Source organism: Macrotis lagotis, chromosome 1 (assembly GCF_037893015.1).
Source record: "Macrotis lagotis isolate mMagLag1 chromosome 1, bilby.v1.9.chrom.fasta, whole genome shotgun sequence".
NCBI lineage: Eukaryota > Metazoa > Chordata > Mammalia > Peramelemorphia > Peramelidae > Macrotis > Macrotis lagotis.
The window spans coordinates 693,912,513-693,932,598 of NC_133658.1; the positions used below are offsets into that span (position 1 = coordinate 693,912,513).

The 20,086-nt window shown below is 34.8% G+C and overlaps 1 protein-coding gene and 1 pseudogene across 3 annotated transcripts; both read right to left on the reverse strand.

The window, feature by feature from the left end:
• Positions 1-13,292, reverse strand: part of LOC141507772 (gamma-glutamyl hydrolase pseudogene) — a 28,479-nt pseudogene extending 15,187 nt beyond the window's left edge.
• Positions 527-13,297, reverse strand: PHOSPHO2 (phosphatase, orphan 2). Of its 3 annotated transcripts, none has more exons than XM_074215754.1 (2): positions 13,213-13,297; positions 527-5,838 (listed from the first exon to the last, which is right to left on the reverse strand). In XM_074215754.1, exon 2 carries the CDS (start codon positions 5,810-5,812, stop codon positions 5,090-5,092), a length of 723 nt encoding a protein of 240 aa, XP_074071855.1. In that variant the 5' UTR covers positions 5,813-5,838; positions 13,213-13,297; the 3' UTR covers positions 527-5,089. The 3 variants fall into 3 exon arrangements, with proteins under 3 accessions (XP_074071855.1, XP_074071853.1, XP_074071854.1); XM_074215752.1 differs by lacking the exon at positions 13,213-13,297 and adding an exon at positions 12,528-12,617; XM_074215753.1 differs by lacking the exon at positions 13,213-13,297 and adding an exon at positions 11,740-11,826.
• Positions 13,298-20,086: the final 6,789 nt, after the last annotated feature.

The window sequence follows — 20,086 nt, forward strand, 5'->3', positions numbered from 1 at the left end:
CTGTTCTTGCCAAGATAACTGAAAAGTACAGTGTAATTCATTGAATTAGGGGAGTGACATGGTTATTAAGCTTCAGGAAAATCACTGGATTGAGGAGGTTGGATTGGATCAGGGAGGGACTTGAGCCTGGGAGACTGATTGGGATTGAATTTTTTTTTAATTTTAGATGTTTTTAATTTTTAATTTTAATTTTGAAAATCTGACTTCATAGGGCAATTTGCCTTATAAATGGCAACTTGTCTTACTGTTATCAATCTTACAATACAAAATTGTTTATTTTCTATAAAACTACAATATGAAAATTGCTATCCCAAGTAAAGTCCATTAGTCCTTTAGAATAAACCAAAAAATAGTCTTTTTGACAACTGTAAGAAGTCATTTAAAACTATGAGACAGTATGAAATATTAGAATAAAATTAAAATATTGGAAAATAGAAACATATCTATACCAAAAAAATGACTTGGAAAATCATTTGAAGATAATTTAGGAATCATATTTTCTCTGAAAATTATTAAAAAACTGGAACCTAATATTTCAAGAAATCATAAATGAAAACTACTTAAATATTCTTAGAACTAAAAAAAGAGTTGAACATATAAGAGAGAAATTTAGTGCACAAATGCATTAAACTTAAAAGAAAAACAAGCAGGATTAGAGGAGAGGGATTATGAAGGAGGATACTACCAAGGAACAAATGTTCACAAGCAAAATAATTTCCTGATCCCAAAGTGGGGATGAAAAGGAGAAAAAGAAAGGAAATAGTATCTAAGAGGTTGGCCACCAGGTGAGAAATAGCTGAACAAATTGTGGTATATGAATATAAAAGAATTATCAAAGATAATTTCAGACCATCTTAGGTATTATGAACTGCTTCAAAGTGAAACAAAACTACATTTTATACAATAGCAACTTTGCAAAGAAAAACAAATTTGAAGGACTTATAAACTCTGGTGAATGTAATGATCATTAGATCCATGACAAAATCATATTAATAGATCTATAGATGCAAACTTTTGAACTTGACCACTATGTGGATTTTGATTGATTTTTGCCTGTTCATTATGGGTCCCCCCCTTTTTATATCTTGGTTTTTAATTGAGGGAGATGAACTGATTGGAGGGGAAAGAGGAATAGTAACAACATTGTCCTTCAAAAGAGCCAAAGTAACATTTCTAAGAATGCAAGGTACAGAAAGTCTAGAAGGTAGCACAATAATATGTAGAATTTATTACAAATTATTTTAAAAAAAGTAAAATGGAATGAAGTTTCATGGTTTCATAAGCACTTGACATCTGTTTATATGTACTCTTTTTTGGTATTTAAACTCAAAATAAACAAGAAAAAATTTAAATAATTTTAATTTGGAAAATCAATTCAATGTTATTCAAAAATATGCAGTTTGTGTTATTTACTTACCTCAAAAAATAATTTTGAGCAAGCTCCTATAATTCATTGGGTTTGCTTTTTCAGTGTAAAAAATGAAGGACATTAGAGTCTATGATCTTTAATATCCCTTCCAATTCAAAAATTCTATGTTTAATTCATTTTGTGAATAAGAAGACTGAATCCTAGAGAAAACACATCTAATTAGGGGCGGCTAGGTGGTGCAGTGGATAGAGCACCAGCCCTGGAGTCAGGAGTATCTGAGTTCAAATCCAGAATCAGACACTCAATAATTACCTAGCTGTGTGACGGCCTTGGGCAAGCCACTTAACCCCATTGCCTTGCAAAAACTCAAAAAAATAAAAAATAAAAAAACCACATCTAATTAGTATCAGAGACATAACTTGGGCTAAGGTTTACTGATCATTGTATTACTATGTGCCAGAAATTGTAAAAGCCCTCAACAAAACCGTGCCCCCCCACATTAGGTAGATAACATGTATATATGTTATACACACAAAGTAGATACAAGGCAAATTTAAGAAAAGGTAGTATGGGAAAAGTGGACAGAGATGTTTAAATCTTGAAGAAAACCAGTGATTCTAAGAAGTGAGGTTAAAAAGTAGAGCCTTACAGGCATGGAAAACTGGCACAGGGATGGGAGTTTGAGTATCAAGTATGAAAAAAAACAGGCAGGGCAGTTCCTCTGAACCACAGAAATCACGAAAAATATGTGAGAAACATGGAAAGATGGGAAGGGACCTGGTGGTAAAGAACTTAAATGCTCTAACAAGAGTTGTTTGTTCCTAGAGATAGCAGGAGTTTATGAGTAGGAGTATGATACAATTAGACTTGTACTTTAAATTACTTTGGCAACTTTGTACAGAAAAACTTAAGAGAGGGGAAGAGACTCTTCAGGCTAGGGTACCAATGGAAAGTTAGTACAATAGTCAAAAGGTAATGAGTCAAGAGACGTACATGATGTGGTAAATGCATAAGGGACAAGACTTGCCAGGTAATTGTATATGTGATAAGTCAAGGACAATATAGAGGCTACACATCTGGGTGACTAAGCATATATTAGATTTTGATGGCAAGTTCAGAGGTTTGCTTTTAGGAAAATAAAGTCATTTTTTGAGCTTTCTAGGACAGTTCATTTAAAATGTGTACTAGGTAGCAGGTGATGTGGAGATGTGGGAGTCATGTGCTTAGAGACAATTGAAACAAGGGAATACAGAGAAAATAGAGAAGAATCCAGGGCTGAGTATTCCCTCAGCTTGTAGAAGCAGCCAGAGCAGTCAGTGAAGCAGGAGAGAATATATGATTAAATGATGCTTCATGTCAAAAAGACCTGGGCATTTTCGTGGGTTGTAAACTCAATATGAGCCCATTAAGATCATTTAAATACTCAAAATTAGATGTCCCCTCTAATGGTGTTAACTATAACCTTATATATGTCTTTTTTCAGTGAATTGTTTATGTCATAAGTTTGCCATGAAGTCCTTTCAATGTGGCAATTCATGAGACAGTATATTTCATGACATCCAAAATGCTAACATGATTATTAAATTACATGAATACAAGTAGATGGTTCAAAATTAAGAGAGGTGATAGTCTATTTTTAACTCTGTCCTAACAAGACTGCATCTGACAAAACTCACTTTATTTTACAAACAAGCTAGAATTAAAGACAGAGATCAGGATGGTGAGGGGACTGGAGTGGCTGGTTTGAAACAAAACAGAACTTGAGATGTTTAACATGGAGACTGAGAAGGGTCATAATTACTGTCTTAAATACTTGTCATATGTTATAGAAATCAGATTTTTTTTTTGACCCTAAGGGCAGGAATAAGCTTTAGAAAGTGGAAGTTAACAGATGAACTGATGTTTTTCCATAGACTGCCCCCTTGCCTTCTCGTCTATTTCCTGGCATCCTTGACTTTTTTTTATAATGATGCTCAAATTCAACTGTGCAGAAGTCTTTCCTAGACTCCTCTCATTTTGAGTACCTTCCCTCCTAGAGTACTTACCATTTACATTCTATATGTAAACTGTATGTAACATTTGCATGCTATCACCATCAAAATATGAACTACTGGAGGGTAAGAGCTCTGTTTTTCTTTCCTCAAGCAGTCACTGAATAATCACTTATCAAGGATGTTTTAATGATATTCACACTTTAGATTTGGATTGGGTTAGATAAGTTTTGATAATTACTAAGATTATAGGATAAATTATTTTTGATTTATTTACTAGATGCTGTGTATTGGTAACATATGATAGAAAATAACAGCAATTGGGGAAAAAAGAGCATACTAGCAGCCCAATGCTTATGTAGAAATTCACAGGTATTGAGGGGGAAAAAAACTAATTTGTATTAAATAATTAAATATTAAAAGAGCATATGGCAAATCCTGGTTATGAAAGTATCTTTCAGTAATTACTAATTTAGAAAATTATATTTTAGTCATTTCAAGTAGTTTTCTTCTCAAATGTATAACTTACCTTCAGAAAGCAATTGTTCACTATCAATGTACAGGTTTACAACAAATAAAAAGTATATTAGGACAAGATATTTTATTGCTTTTAGGCCTCTAAAGCTACATTTTCTGTATCATATTTGTATGTACATATTTGTATATCCTGTCTAATGTTAATTCATTCCCCTAATCACATGACATTAGGTGACATACATTATAATTGGGATCATAAGAATAATGACATAAAATCAGATATTAGGAGGAAAAAGGGAAGAAAAAACTTTAGGAATAAGGGCTCTGCAAAGTTGAGTCAGTTAAGTGTGGGAGAATGTTCTAGGTGTGACCTGAGGCAAGGGATGACAGAGACTGACTGTTGGGGAGGTAAGAATCGCGATGCTGGGGGAATGAGCCTAGACTAATTTTGACCAAAGGAAATTCAAGACCTAAGATGGAATAGTATAATAACATATAAATGGTATTACTGCCAAAAGATATTGGTTGGGACAATTCTATGTAAGGTATGTATGTATTACATAAAGTTATAAAATTTTTTAAAAACATTCTTTACTAGTGAAATTTCATAAACTAAGGTGATATACAATCATGACTATCAGTAAGGCAAAATGTAATCTAATATAATTTAACCTACTAGTTCTCTAAGTTAGTTTCTCTACAACAAATCAAGGTAAATGAGATGTATTTATTTATGTTTTACATTTACAAAATCACTAAATAAATGGTACACATTTTTCCACATTAAATTATTGGGGGTAAGGGCCTCTTTTAATAATTTGGAAGAAATAAAAACCAGAAGAGTAATTACATGCTAGACATTTAAGCCTAAAAATTAGATCCTTAAAATTAACATGTTTTGGTTTAAGTCTCAATAAGACTTTATTTCAACGGCACAATCCTCTAAAATAGTTACTGTAATATGCCCTGTATTAATGAATATTCCTAAGAATTTTGAATTCTGTTGCTGGAGATTACACTGACAAGCATCATATGCATAGTGAATACTTTCCCTGTAAAGTAATAAATGATATATTATGAAGTGAACTAGAAACATTTTTTAAAAAAAAATCACACTCTCTTGCATTTCATTTCAAAAGGAAAGTAGGAAAATTTGGTTTATATTGATATTGCATATATTCCTTTAGACTATAACAACTATTTTTTCTGTTACTATATAAAATTTAAGTATAAGCTACTTTTCTTAATCATTTCAGCCCTCTATAAGTAATTTCAAATGAGAAATTATTTCTAAAGCTGATGACCATACTACAACAGAACATTCCAACATAGCATCTTGAGGCAATTCAGAAATAAGTTTATGTAAAGGATATTTTTTGCGAGGCATAGCAACATCATTCTTCTTTAGAAAGGTTAATGGACAGAAATCATTCTCACCATCACCCAGATAAATAATACGGGTATATTTCACTCCTTTTTGTAACTGTTTTTCTATAAATTCTATGAGAATTTTTTTTTTACAGAGATTCTTTGGGCACATTTCACAAAGATGAACATGAACACTTTTCAGCATAAGATAACCACTGTCATCAAAAGCTGCTGGGTTTGTAAACACTTCATCAAACACATCATCAACTTTGGCAGCTCCTAAAATCCAATCTATGAAGACTGTATTTGAATCTGAAATGATTATGCAGTCAAAAATATCTTTATTCCTTCCAACAAAGTTTATAAGCTCTATCATTCCTTCAGTAAAAGGTATTTCTGTCATAGTCCTTTTGATTTCATATTCCCTTATTCCTTTATCTCCTATATATTTAAAGACTCTGCACATAAACTCGTTCCACTTTCCTTTTTCATAAGAATCTTTTAGTTCTTTGGGAAGATTTTTCTCAGGAGTACATTGCGCAATCCAGGTGTCACTATTGTCATTTATGATTGTATGGTCAAAGTCAAAAATCAGTAGAGATTTCATGGCTGCAGAATAAGATTTGTCTTACTCTGAAAAAGAAGAAATGTTATTTCCCTAAAAATATTCTATTTTAAATATTTTCCTTCTTTACTTAGATCAAACAATTTTATCAAAATACTTATTTTGAAAACAGGAAAAATTAAAATCTATTAAGAAGCTAAATTCTTTTTACCTATAGATATATAAAAATGACTACAGCATTTTTCATTAGGGGGGTAGAAATTTCCTCCACAAAAATACTATTCTGCTATCCCATCCTGGTGTAGAAATAATGCTAGGTTCTTGCAGGCTATGACAGGTTCTATTAAATGGCAAGTAAGCATATAGATAAGAGAAAGATGAGAAAGACTCATCAAGAAAAAGTTAGCTAGCTATAAAAAAGACAAAAATACCAAATAGCCTTTCCATAATTTCAATGTCAATAGTAAAGAGACAGAAAAGGAGAGGAGGGTCCAAGAATCATATAGTTTTTAAATAAACATTAAACTTTTGGTACAAGTGCAATCTTTGTCCAAAGACCAATGAACAATACATTAATAGTAGTCAACCACAAATGTCGTTAAAACTAAAATACCTGGGGAAGATTTGACTAAATGAAAGAATGGTTCAAAGATTTCTCTTAGAGAAACAAATTAAGGATTTGACAGAGTTTGAGTCTATGGTTAAAAGTGAAAAGAAAATTGATATTTTGATAACTGATCACATTCTAATGAAGCACCATCAAGGTACTTATATTCCCTATTGCTTATATACATACATATACATATATATATATATATATAATGTAGAGAATAAGGAGAAATTAAATAAAAATGAGGTTATCCAATTTGCAATCAATCTAGGATTTCACTTATATGAGGACTTTGTCTTCTAAAAATGTGAATGGCAACTTATCACATTTTGCCACATTAAGTGGATTAAACAAATATTTATTAGGGACATCAAGGTTAGAGACCTGGCCCTGGAGTTAGGATGACCTGAGTTAAACTATGACCCGAGTCACTTAAAATTGTGTGACTCCTGGGCAAATCACTTAATCTATTTACCTCTGTTTTCTTATAGTCTCCCTGCTTCAAGTATTTTCTTCACACAACTGCTAATCTGATATTCTTTTGGACAAAGAAACTCCAGTGTTTCCTTCTTTTCTCAAGGATAAAATATAAACTCTCCTAGTTAATAACTAAAATCCTTCTCAATCTGACTTCAATCTCTTTTTTATGCTAATCTCCAATTACTCTCCCTCATACACACACTATGTTCTAGCTAAACAGACTTACTTGCTGTTTTTCTACATACTGTATTACATCTCTCATCTCTATGTCTTTGTACATGTTGTGTACACCTTGCCTAGAATGCTCTTTATGCTCATTTTCCCCTCTTTTCCTTTCAAAAATTCAACTCAAAATACTCTTTCCTTCTATGAAGTCTTTTTCTGATCTTCCCCAAAATTTTAACAATCTCTCCAAAATCACATAGAATTTGCTTTGTACATTTTATTTACTTATCTGTATAAATGATAGTACCTAAGCTACTTAAAGTGGGACACTACTTCATTTGTTACCGCATCCCATGGTCTACCCATAGTATTTGAAACAGAACATCTTACAAATGCTTGATGGATTAGATTGGAAATGAAATAAAAACTAACCAAACTAAATCAAACTACACTTTGACACTGTATGAATTAAATTCAAAGTTGAGCAAAAGGTAGGATGGCAAAATCAGGTTGGAAAAAAGAAGTGTAAAAAATCAAGGGCTTCCAGGCGACCTTGGAGCCTCAACCACAAATAGCATCACAAAAATGAAACAGATTATATTGAACAGAAAATAACTGATTACAGATGTAGCAGTCATTTCAGAATGACTGTACAATCAAATAAGAAAGTTCAAAATGAATAAAAAATTAAAAGGAGGACAAAGATGAGAAGATGCCATATAATTATGAGTTTTAACCCGACCTGTTTAAAACAAGTTGTTGAAAAAAGAGAAATGAACAAAATGAAGGTATTTTTTCTATCACCATTTCTTAGGAGTTAATCAGTACAAATCAGTTACTGAAACAAAGAAACTGAAAGAATTCAGAAAGAACATGGGAGCCAGCAAAAAAAGTTTTTCTAAGGAGACATGGCAGCCAAGGATAATCCTACGATAGAAAAAAGCAACTGAAAAAACATTATGGAAGAGGAACAAAGAAAACCATGGGCAATATCTCAAAATAAAGCAATAAATAGTGAAGAAAACAAACTTGACGAGAACCTCATATGATACTTAAACCAGATTATACTTGGAAGTGATTACAGATGTGGAAGCCAGAAAAGAGATCAGAATGCAACAGTTCTGTTGACATTTCTACAGGCTTCTCAGTGGAACTAACACATTAATATGTTTCTAGAGTGGTACACCCCTGTCTATGTGAACAAGTGGCAATTCTACATAAGATGAAGTCAAAAGAAAGCTAGGCCTGTCCAGACATATAAAGGAAAAAAAAATCTTTGTCCCTTTGATACCCTGCCTTTTATGCTCTCAGTCAATTGCAGTTGAAGGGTGTTATATGACATCATATAATCAGGCTGACTGGGTCCACTATGAATTTGTTTATCTAATCTTACCATTTACACTGCAGCAAGACACATCTTTTACTTTACTCCTAATGAACTCCCTATCACACTCCCTCCATAGCTGCAATTTTAAACCTCTTCTTTCCTCTAGCCTCTTAAAACATCTGCTGGCTCTTTCCCTTCCAGCAAAGGACCCCATAACATCCTGAGTTAATAGAGATCATTTTAGGGGCAGCTAGGTGTTGCAGAGGATAAAGCACCAGCACTGGAGTCAGGAGGACCTGTGTTCAAATCCAGCCTCAAACACTTATTACCTAGCTGTGTAACCTTGGGCAAGTCACTTAACCCCATTGCCTAGCAAACACCCTCCCCTCCCAAAAAAAGATTTTAAATAGCCACTATTCTTTCCTTGTCTATTTTCAAAATTCTATGATCAACATTCCCCATCCAGAGGTGGTCCTTTTCCCCAAAGCTAAACCCTCTACTTATTTCCTCAATCCCAACCCCTCCTGTAACTTTGCTCCTACAATCATGCACTTTTTCTTTCTTCTCAAATTGGCTCCTTCTCTGCTCCAACAAACATGTCCAAATTTTGATTCTAAAAACCCCCTCTTCATTTAACTTTACTTTTCCCCTAGGTTATAGTCCTCTAGCCTTGGCCCCTCTAGCTGGCCGGCTGAATCAGAAGCTACCAAACTCCCATTTTCCAACAGATGCACCTTTTTTGCACTTCTTTCCATAATGACACCCAGCATTAGTTATCTTTTCTGCCTTCCACCTCTACTTTTCAGCTTCCTTTTGAGTGACTTTCCCATTAGACTGTAAGCTCCTTGAGGCCAGGGACTCTTTATTTGTATTTATATTCCAAGTACTTTGCACAGTACCTGGCACACAGTAGGTGCTTAATAAATGTCTATTGCCTGACTTACCAATGACAACCTACATGGCCAGATCTATTACTTCAGAGTTTTTTTCCTCTATGATCTCTGGGTAGCATTTAGTAGTGCTAAAAGCTCCTTCATCCTTGATATGCTCTCTTCCTTGGATTTTCATGACTTTGCTCTCTTGGTCATGCCCCCTCATTATCCCTTGTGGAGTCCTTCAAGAATTCTTGTTATTCTCTGCACATACATCCATCTCCTGTCTCTGTAACTTATACCCTCTTCACATTTTCTTCTTATAATTCCTTGTTTCTTCTGAAGCACACCTCACATTATTTTACAAGAAGCCTATCCTGTTTTCCTTAATTTCTTAGGTTCTTCCCCATTTCACCCCCCAAAATATTTTCTATATTTAATATTTTGATTTTCTATATTTATCTCGTGTTATTCCATCCATAGATTGTAAGCTCCTAAAGGGCAGGAATTATTTTGTTTCTTAATCCTCAGTACCTAGCACAGTACTTAGCACATAAGCTCTTAGTAAATATTTGGTAAATAAGGAGGCAACATGATTTTCAAGGCATTCAAGAATCAATTTTGGATAGATCTTAAAGAGGGGAAGCTTAAAAAAAAAGATCATGGTTGGTTTTTTAACCAAAAAAAGGGGTTGGCAAAGCCATCAGCAACTACCAATTCATAATATGTTTATGTTTAATTTCTCAACTCTATAAAATCTTAATAGTTTATGCACAAGAGTTCCTGATGAAAATTAGGTAGGCTTTTGCAGGCAATTTTCTAAAGCAGATGAGATCCTCACAGCCCCACAGATGTGGAGAATATAGAGCCTGCTACATCTATTGTTGATTTAAAAAGCCATTAAAAAGCTTTTTAAGTCTGCCTCAAACAAGATTCAACAGACATTTTGCTAGACCCTGAGGATACTACAAAAACCCTGCTTTCAGTGATTTAACTGTCTGAGGGCAAAGGTTAAAAATACCTATGATGTAAAGGAAAATGAGATAAATGCCAATTTTAGGTCCAAGCAAAATGCCATGATAATTTTGATGAGTGAGAGATCACTTTCATTTGGAAAGGAGGGAAAGGGAAAGTGTGTCAGGAACAGATTTATGGAAGAGATGGAAAAAAGGCATGGACTCAAAGAGATAGCAATGGGGAGAAGTTTTTGTTTGTTTGTTTTTGTTTGTTTTTAGGTTTTTTTGCAAGGCAATGGGGTTAAGTGGCTTGCCCAAGGCGACACAGCTAGGTAATTATTAAGCGTCTGAGACCGGATTTGAACCCAGGTGCTCCTGACTCCAGGGCCGGTGCTTTATCCACTGAGCCACCTAGCAGCCCCTATGAATTTTTAAAAGAATGGTTTAACCTATCCAAAATGGAAAAACAGGGTAGATGGAAAACTCAATATTGTCCAAAATGTTATAGCTAACTGGACAGGTAGTCCATTCAATTAGCCCAACTATATATAAAAAAATTTTACTTAATAATAATTAGTGAGGGGCAGCTAGGTGGCGTAGTGGATAAAGCACCGGCCCTGGAGTCAGGAGCACCTGGGTTCAAATCCGATCTCAGACGCTTAAAAATTACCTAGCTGTGTCGCCTTGGGCAAGCCACTTAACCCCATTGGCCTTGCAAAAACCTAAACCAAACCAAACCAAACCAAAACAAAAAAGAATAATTAGTGAGCTCAAATCCGGCCTCAGACACTTAATAAATTACCCTAGCTGTGTGGCCTTGGGCAAGCCACTTAACCCCATTGACTTGCAAAAAAAAAAAAAAAGAATAATTAACTAGGCTCAAAATTAAGTAAAGTATATCATTCTGAATCACATTTGGCAAACTATAGCACCTCTGATAATCCTGCTACTGCAGAACTTCAATTTTTAAATACTAATAGCATTCAATGGATGCAAATCAAATAACACAATTTGCAACTAATCAAAAATAATTTTAAGGTATTTCAGGGTATAAATAGGTATATTTGTAGAGAAGATATCATTAAAGATATGTGTAAGCTGGATCATATGGTGAAACAAATGGACAACAAAATATTACTTGATACTTTTGAGATAATCCTAAGACGTTAGAGGGTTATGATTTATACTAAGTGTTGAGAGCACTAAAATTAAACTGTAATGATCTATAAATATCTATTTAAGAATAAAATATCATATCTGAATACTTTACCATCTAAAATTATATCCATAAATGTTACTGAGTTCCTATTGGTATGATCCTACAAGTTAACTGTCTTAAGGATAAGTACAAAAGGATCATGAGGTTAAGCTATCTTTAAAGATTAAAATGAAAATATACTTAGTTCTCTATTCTAACATGAGACAGCTAAATTAAAAAACCCAAAGGAGCAAAACAGAAAGAAAATGTGGGCTAATTATGTCTATTAAAACACTGAATAATAGTCATCAAGAATACTTTACTTGGGGCACCTACATGGTGCAGTGGATAGAACACCTACCCCGGAGCCAGGAAGATCTGAGTTTAAATCCAGACTCAAGTCACTTGCTGTGTCTATTTGGACAATGTGACCCTGGGCAAGTCACTTGACCCCAACTGCCTTGCCAAAAAAAAAAAAGTTAAGGTTATTCTGACCAAAATGTTGTATTGCATAAATTTTTGAAGTTTTAAATTCTTACTCTAATAGATATTTTCAAAAAATTATTGAAGATATTTAACAATTAATTTTAAATTCCAAAGCTTACTGGAATAGTAATATAGTGATGCATGCCAGAGGCTAAAAAAACAAAACAAAAAGACACCTGATCCCAAAGAATTTCCAGTAAGAATTTTGTAAAAGATAAGTAATACACAGATAGTCTGGCACTAAAGTACCAAATAAAAATGGTACACATGTGGTCTATCACTCTGGTGGGAAATGGATTGTGATGTAAGGATTATTTATGGTTTTATTTTGTTCTACTCTAGCTATTACAGAATTCATAAATCCTATTATGAAGTCTTCTAAAGAGAATGAAGATGCCTGAAAGAACAGATGGGGATTAGCAGTAGGACTATAAGAAACCAAAAGAAAAGAAAACAGATGGTAACAAGTAGCAAAAAGAAAGGTAAATGCATGAGAATTTAGACAATATAATAATAAAAAGCGTAAAAGCAATAAAGAAGGACTTCTTGTAGATATAATAAGGTGTAAAAAAGAAAAAAAATTTTATAGACAAAGATACCAAACCATTAAAACAACTTATGATAAAAGGAAACAATAGTTTGGGGGTAAAATTGCACACTTACCTGAAAATGTTAATAAGCTCCAAAGCACAAAGTAATCAAAAACATTCCTATGAGACCTATCTTAACTTTGTTAAGACCTTTTAATTGTTAAAGAGATTTTTAGCAAAAAGTACCTAAAAAGAAAAAGGAGAACACAACCAATATAAAAAAGAAAACATCAATAAAAAAGTTGAAATATATGACATTTAAAAATGGGCAATTTCCTGATTTATAAATGACTTGTACTGATGAACAAATGGTAGAGGAGTTCAAATCCAGATATCCTCATAACCTCATAAAAACTGACTACTGCTCCTTAATTGGAAACACTGAGAGATCAGAAAGTTGTCTTTTATGCAGAATAATTACTCATTGTTTCTATGGAAAAATGCAGTCTGAATTTCAAATCATAGGCTTAAAAATGAACTTCTGAAATATATCCTTCCTAAGTTAAAGACTACTTATGATTTAGATTTATTTTAGCCATAATAGGAAATTCTTTAGCTACTAATCCCCCCAAGCAGATTGAACTCTATTCTAGTTAAAAATCACACTGGTTTGTTTTGTATCCATCTAATTAAAGGATATTTCTATTGCTCTTCTTTGTTTCATTTTTTAAATTTCTATTCATTTTTCATGCTAATGAAAGGACTCAGTTATTACTGTAATAAACATAAAAAGAAACAGCTAATGAAGAAATACCTACCCAATTACTTTTTCCAAGGAAACTGTTTTATTTCACCTTAGAGCCGGAGTTCAATGGCTAGAACCATCTCATTTTAAATACCAAGCAGGTTATTTGTCAATATGTTTCAATACACTTTCATGAAGAGCAGTCCTTGTTTGGAAGCAATGGAAGTGAGGCTTCTTAATAGCACCTAAAATTGAAAACCAATACCTTAATAACTTAATGTTTATCAAATAAGATCCCATTCCTTTTTTCCTCTTCCTCTAAGATAACACATATTATGATTAATATGATTACACTCATATAACTTGTATCAGTTTGATTGCTGCCTTTAGGAGGGGAGAGGAAAGGGAGAAAAATCTTATAATTGAAAAAATACTATTATTGTTAAAAAAAAATAAAAAAATACACTAGGAAAGGAAAAACAAATAGAGATAACTGAAAAATAAGCACTTAAGTTAGAGCAATGTGGAGATTTCCAGATTTTAATGCCTAACAGAAAATCATGGGATAAGAACATTTAATGCCAGAATTTTGAACTGTTTTTATAAATATTCAGTTTTAATAGTCAAAAAGCAATTCTGGATTCACCTCACCTCTCAACCAAAATAAAGAACATCTAAGTCTTTCTTCTTTGACCACAAAAATGAATCTAATGCATCATTAATTTATTTATAACCATATCTGTTTACTTTAGGTAAAACCCAAATTCAGCAGCTATTCAGATTCAGGAAAGATCTCAAGAGTTTCTGGTCATAAACTAAGCTTCAGTTTTACATTATTCACTAGGGGTTTAGTTTACTTTAGCATGGGCCTATAAAGTGTTTGATATAGGAAGATGCTATAGTCTTCACAATGAATAGGGTCTTTTTTACTTCATAATTATCCAAATACTTGGGGGGAGCTTGGTCTCCCTTGGATTTCCAATATCAGAAATGAGGCACAGTCGATTTAGAAAATTCAGGATTCCTTCTGACACTTTTTTTATTGGTTCTTCCCTTACCTCATCTGACCTCTTTCAGTCTCCTTTCCTAAATTTTCATACAGATAATCACCACTAAACATGGGAGTCCTACAGAGTTCTGTACTGGTTCCTCTTCTCTTCTCCCTCTCTACAATTATACTACTTATTCAGCCTTTTCTTCTCCTCTGCTGACCTCTAGTCATGCTTTTTAGATATCTCTAACTTGGATGTCCAGGAAGAATATTAAATTCAACATATGTAAAACTGAGTTGATAACTTTTCCTCTAAACTTCCCCTCTTCCTAAATTCCCTAATATTAAGGTTATTCAAATTCTTCCCAGAATCACAATCTGGGTATCATCCTCCACTCCAGCTCCCTCTACCCATGTAATTTCTTACCAAAGCCCAGCAAAATTATCTTCACGTGGGGGCAGCTAGGTGGCACAATAAATAGAGCATTGGCCCTGGAGTCAGGAGGACCTGAGTTCAAGTTTGACCTCAGACATTTAATAATTGCCTAGCTGTGTGACCCTGGGCAAGTCAACCTCATTGCCTTAAATAAAAAAAATACCTTCATGTTCTCTCTCACCTATTCCCCTTTCTCTCCTTTGATACTGCTAACATTCTGGTACAGGCTCTCATCACTTCATACCTGAACCAAAGTAACAGACTTTGGTTCATGTCCCAGTCTCAATGCCTTCCATTTGAATTCATCTTCAACAGTTGCCAAATTTATCTTCCTATAATGCAAGTCTGACCAAATCATTACATCTTTCCTCCCCATTCAATAAAATGGCATCAAAGTAAAAGTCATTTCCCAATTGACAAATGGTCAAAGGATATGCAAAGGCAATTTACAGATGAGGACATCAAAGCAATCCACAGCCACATGAAAAATTGCTCTAAATCATTAATTATTAGAGAAATGCAAATGAAAGCTTCTCTGAGGTACCACCTCACACCTCTCAGACTGGTCAATATGACCAGAAAGGATAATGATCATTGTTGGAAGGGTTGTGGGAAATCTAGGACACTATTACACTGTTGGTGGAGCTGTGAACTCATCCAACCTTTCTGGATAGAAATTTGGAACTACGCCCAAAGGGCAACAAAATTGAGCATACCCTTTGATCCAGCAATACCACTACTGGGTCTATACCCTGAAGAGATGATGAAAAAGGGTAAAAACATCAGTTGTACAAAAATATTCACAGCAGCCCTGTTTGTGGTGGCAAAGAATTGGAAATCAAGTAAATGTCCTTCAATTGGGGAATGGCTTAGCAAACTGTGGTATACGGATGTCATGGACTATTAGAGACAAGGAGGGACGGGAATTCAGGGAAGCCTGGAGGGATTTGCATGAACTGATGCTGAGTGAGATGAGCAGAACCAGAAAAACACTGTACACCCTAACAGCAACATGGGGGTGATGTTCAACTTTGATGGACCTGCTTGTTCCATCAGTGCAACAACCAGGGACAATTTTGGGCTGTCTGCAATGGAGAATACCATCTGTATCCAGATAAAGAGCCATGGAGTTTGAACAAAGTTCAAGGACTATTCCCTTTAATTTAGGAAAAAAAACCCAGATATCTTATTGTCTGATCTTGTTATCTCTTATACTTTTTGTTTCTTCCTTAAGGATGTGATTTCTCTCTCATCACACTCAATTTGGATCAATGTACAACATGGAAACAAAATAAAGACTGACAGATTGCTTTCCGTGGGGGGTGGGGGGGAGGGAAGTAAGATTGGGAGAAAAATTGTAAAACTCAAAACTCAAATAAAATCTTTAAAAAAAATGGCCTCAAGGTGGCATACTGCTAGAGAATTGGACTAGTAGTCAGGACAACCTGAATTTAAAGCTGGGCTCAGATACTTAGCTCACTTAACCTCAATTTCCTAAACTATAAAATAGGAATAATAGCCATCTACCTCACAGGATTGTAGTGATGAGAAAATGAAATATTTGTAAAGTACTCAGCATAGTGTCTGGCATATAACAGGCATTATACAAAGTGTTTATTTTCTTCTTCCCCTTTTTTACCACTCCCTTAAGCCAATATACATTTATAGATTCAACTATGTACCAAACATCAAAGAAATGTAAGACAGTCCCTGCCCTCAAGGACTTTACAATCTAATGGGGGAGAGGATATAACATTTAAAATGCAATAGCAAGCTATAATAAAATGAAAATATAAATAGGAAGTAATCAAGAGGGCAGGCACTAGAATTCAAAGGGATTCTACAGTTTCCTGCAGAAGATGAGATTTTTAGACTTGAAGTCAGTTAAGAAAATTAGGAGGTAGAAGATGAGAAGGTAAAACATTTTCATAGCCAGAGTCAAGAACTGTATCTTAGTTTGAGCAATAGCAAAGAAGTCAATGTCAATGGATAGAAGAGTAAAGAGAAGAAGTATAAGCTATAAGGTTGGAAAAGTAGGGAGGGGGACATAAAGTATGATGCTAAAAAGGGAGGGGCACTCTAGGTTATAAAAAGATTTAAATACTAAACAGAGAATTTTATATTTGATACTGGAAGGGAATTATTGGAGTTCATTGGGTAGAGAGGGTGATCTGGACAGACTTGAACTTCAGGAAATCATTTTGGCAGCTGAATGATGGACTGGAGTGGGGAAGAGATTTAAAGTGACAGACTACCCACTAGGCTACAGCAATAGTTCAGGTGTGAAGAAATGAGGGCTTGTACCAGGTGGTGGCAATGTCAGAGGAGAAAAGAGGGTATACTGGAGAGATGATACAAAGGTAAAACAGACAAGCATTAGCAGATTGGAAATGGAGGAAGGAACAATGAGAAATAATAAGGAATCAAAGATGACATCTAGATTAGAGCTTGAGGAACTGGGAGGAGGGTGGTGTTTTCAACAGTAATAGGGAAGTTTGGAAGGTAGGAGGACTTTGACAAGTTGAGTTTAAGATGTTTAGGGGACATCCAATTCAAGATATCTAATAGGCAGTTGGAAATGCAAGACTAGAGTTAAGTAGAGAGGTTAGATGGTAGATTTGAAAATGATAATTGATTCCATGGAAGCTGATGAGATCACCAAACTAAAATAGTACAAAAGGACAAGACTGTATGGGAAAGGGCCCTGGGGGAATGTGACTTGAAAATCGAGTCAAAAAAAATCAAGATGACAATGTCAGATAGGTAAGAGAAGAACAGGGAAAGAATGATGTGACATATCTACAGAGAAAGAAGAGTATCAAGAAGATGATGCTATGAGAGTGTCAAAAGCTGCAGAGGTCAAGAATGAGTAGAAAAAAAGGGCTTCAAATTTATATCCTTCGGCTTTCAAAGTCTTTCAGAACTTGGCTCCTCCCTTTCTTTCTAATCTTCCTTGGATGTTATCAATGCCATTGCCCTTCTTGCTATTCACTGAACCCAACATTTCATCTCCTTACTTCAGTATTCTTCCTGGCTGTCCTCCAGGTCAGAAATAAGTCTTTTTTTCCCCTTATCTCTGACTCTTGAGTTTCTCTGGCTTCCTTAAAGTCTCATTTAAGTCTCACTTTACACCAAGTTTTTCCCAGTTCTCTTTGATCTTTGCCCTGTCTTTTGAGATTACCTCCCGGGACTATCCACCTCCACCTAATTTATCCTAAATATAGCTTGTTTGTACATAGCTAGGTAGATAGAGTGCTTGGGAGGAGAGTGAAGTTTTCAACAGTCATAAGGAAGTTTGGAAGGTGTACTTAGAGTCCAGTCTCAGATTAGTAAATATCTGAGTGTGTGACATGTAATCTGTTTGCCTCAGTTTTCTCAACTGCAGAATAAGGATCATAACAGCTCCTATTTTACAAGATTGTTTGAAAATCCAATTAGATAATATTTGCAAATTGCTTAGTATAGTACCTGGCACATATTAAATGATTCAAAAATACTTCTCTTTTAATTGTTGGCATATTGCCTCTCCTATTATTGTTCTCTTGGAGAACAGGGATGGAATTTTTTGTCCCTTTTGTATCTCCAGGACTTAACAGAGTCCTTGGAACATAACAGGCACTTAATAAATGCTAGTTGACTTAGCTAGAAATGGATCAGTCTTAGCTGAAAGAAATTTGAAGTATCACTAATGCATAATTAAAATATTCTACTACTCAATTGTATTCACAAATATATTCAATGAAACTAAGACTTTGTAGGGATAAGAACCATTTTCTGTCTTCCTTTCCCCATCCCCATGTAGACTGCAACCCCTCTATGCCTAAATAAAAGGTCATCATGAGCTAAAAATAGGAAAAAAAAACAACACCCTACAGCCAACCAGATGATAATTTAACTACTTATAGTTAAAATCATCTACAAGTTTTCCATAACATTAAAATGAGATACAAAATTTCCAGTATTGTAATGGTTACCATTTTGACATATGGCAAACAATGTATATACAAAAATAACTCCTCTCTTCAACTATTTTTTTCACTAAACTTTCCCCTACTTACCTATGTCATAAGGCAACTGATGGTTTCAAGTCTGAAGTAATATGGGACAGCTGTGGATCATAATGTCAGCTTTTATTAAAAAAAATTCTTTCCCCCCCCCCCCCAGAATATCATTCTTAGAGCTAAATCTTTTAAAGTATGGAACAATGTTCCTGGTCTAAGCTGTACAGCTGCAAAATAATGTTATTAGTCATAAAGTTTGTTGAAATATTTTTCAATGTTAGTAAATATGTTTTAAACATTAATAAAAAATGGATCAAAGATGGATCAAGAAATGTATCAAAACAAAGAAAACTGCCTCTGTTGTTTAATTATGTGTGACCTTGGACAAGTCACTTAACTTCCCCAGGCCTCTGAGTTTTCTCATATAAAAAAAAATGAGGGATTTGGACAAGATGGCCTCCAGTTCCTTTCCAGCTCTATGAACCTCTGAAAAACAAAGAAATAGGAGAAAGCAGTAACAATTTCCAAAGGAAATGAATGATATTAAAGTATGTAAATCCTATTCCTCACTTCTTCAATGACCACAGTGAAGGATTTAAAGCATTTTTGCTAATGAAATAATCTGTACATTAATATGAGTTAGGAGGAATGTTTATAGAGCTAGGTATTTAGATTTAGTTCAAAGTCTCAATCTAGAATTTTAATTCCAGGATGCCTGACTGGTCCTAAAATAGTCTTTTTTTTTTTTTAGGTTGTTTGTTTTTGCAAGGCAATGGGGTTAAGTGGCTTGCCCAAGGCCACACAGCTAGGTAATTATTAAGTGTCTGAGGCCAGATTTGAACCCAGGGACTCCTGAATCCAGGGCTGGTGCTCCATCCACTGTGCCACCTAGCCGCTCCCTAAAACAGTCTTTAAAGTATAAATAATCTGGAGTTGCCTATGTTCCCATTACACTACTTATTTCCATCTAATTTATTTCTTATATAAACATTTCGGGGTAAAGTAGAAATTTTATTTAAAGCAGATAGGAGGCAGTCTAGCACAGTGCAATGCCTACTTATACGTAAGCGGCAGATCCTGGACTAAATCTCTTTTTTTTCTTTTAGTTTTTCTGCAAGACAGCGGGGTTGAGCGGCTTGCCCAAGGCCACACAGCTAGGTCATTATCAAGTGTCCGGGGCCGGATTTGAAGTCAGGGACCCCGACTCCGGGGCCCCCCGGATTCAATCTCAATCAAGTTTTTGCAGCTACTTTGGAGACCCCCCCCCCCGGGGGGCGGGGGGCGAATCACACGTGTAAAAGGAAGGACGGAGTTAAATGATTTGGGGCCCTCCGTCTTCCAACCTCTGAATGAGATGTTTTGAAACCGGGCTGCGGGAGCTGGTTCTGCCAAAGACCTCGCCAACTCCATCCCAATATACGTGGTTCCCTTTCTTCATTCCTGAGCACTATCTCGTATCACCCTATGCATTTCCTTTCACGCTTAAAGCACACGCTTCTGAGAAGGGGCTCAAGGCACG

What these genes read in the sequence shown, in the direction of transcription:
- PHOSPHO2 (XM_074215754.1), bottom strand. Translation starts at nt 5,812, where the DNA reads ATGAAATCTCTACTGATTTTTGACTTTGACCATACAATCATAAATGAC.